Source organism: Penaeus monodon, chromosome 22 (assembly GCF_015228065.2).
Source record: "Penaeus monodon isolate SGIC_2016 chromosome 22, NSTDA_Pmon_1, whole genome shotgun sequence".
In the NCBI taxonomy this organism is placed as follows: Eukaryota; Metazoa; Arthropoda; class Malacostraca; order Decapoda; family Penaeidae; genus Penaeus; species Penaeus monodon.
The window spans coordinates 27,553,176-27,553,460 of NC_051407.1; the positions used below are offsets into that span (position 1 = coordinate 27,553,176).

Genomic DNA, 285 nt, shown 5'->3' on the forward strand with positions numbered 1-285 from the left:
CAGAAAAAAAGACATGAGCTCCGCCCGCCAGCCTCTTCCCTCACCTCAATGACAAGCTCGGGTCCTGTCAGGTCGAAATCCATGCCGTTGAGCGTGAAGGTGACCAGTGGCATGTCAGGCACCTTGTCACAGTTGATGAGATACTCGCCGGCGATGAAGGGGAAGGCGCCGAGGTCGGACATGATATCCTGAAGGTGCGGGAGGAGACGCGTTAGAGGAACAGCTTGCTATGCTAATTTTCAATGGGAGATGGAATTCCTTGTGTGTTTTTTTTTCTTTTTTAAT

At 50.9% G+C, this 285-nt stretch overlaps 1 protein-coding gene across 2 annotated transcripts in view; it reads right to left on the reverse strand.

The window, feature by feature from the left end:
- LOC119587064 (lysosomal aspartic protease-like) overlaps positions 1 to 285 on the reverse strand; it is a 16,396-nt gene that overhangs the window by 3,043 nt on the left and 13,068 nt on the right. For both annotated transcript variants that reach the window (XM_037935813.1, XM_037935812.1), the window contains exon 8: positions 45 to 188. In XM_037935813.1, the coding sequence (XP_037791741.1) occupies positions 45 to 188 (144 nt within the window). The remainder of the gene's footprint in view (positions 1 to 44; positions 189 to 285) is intronic.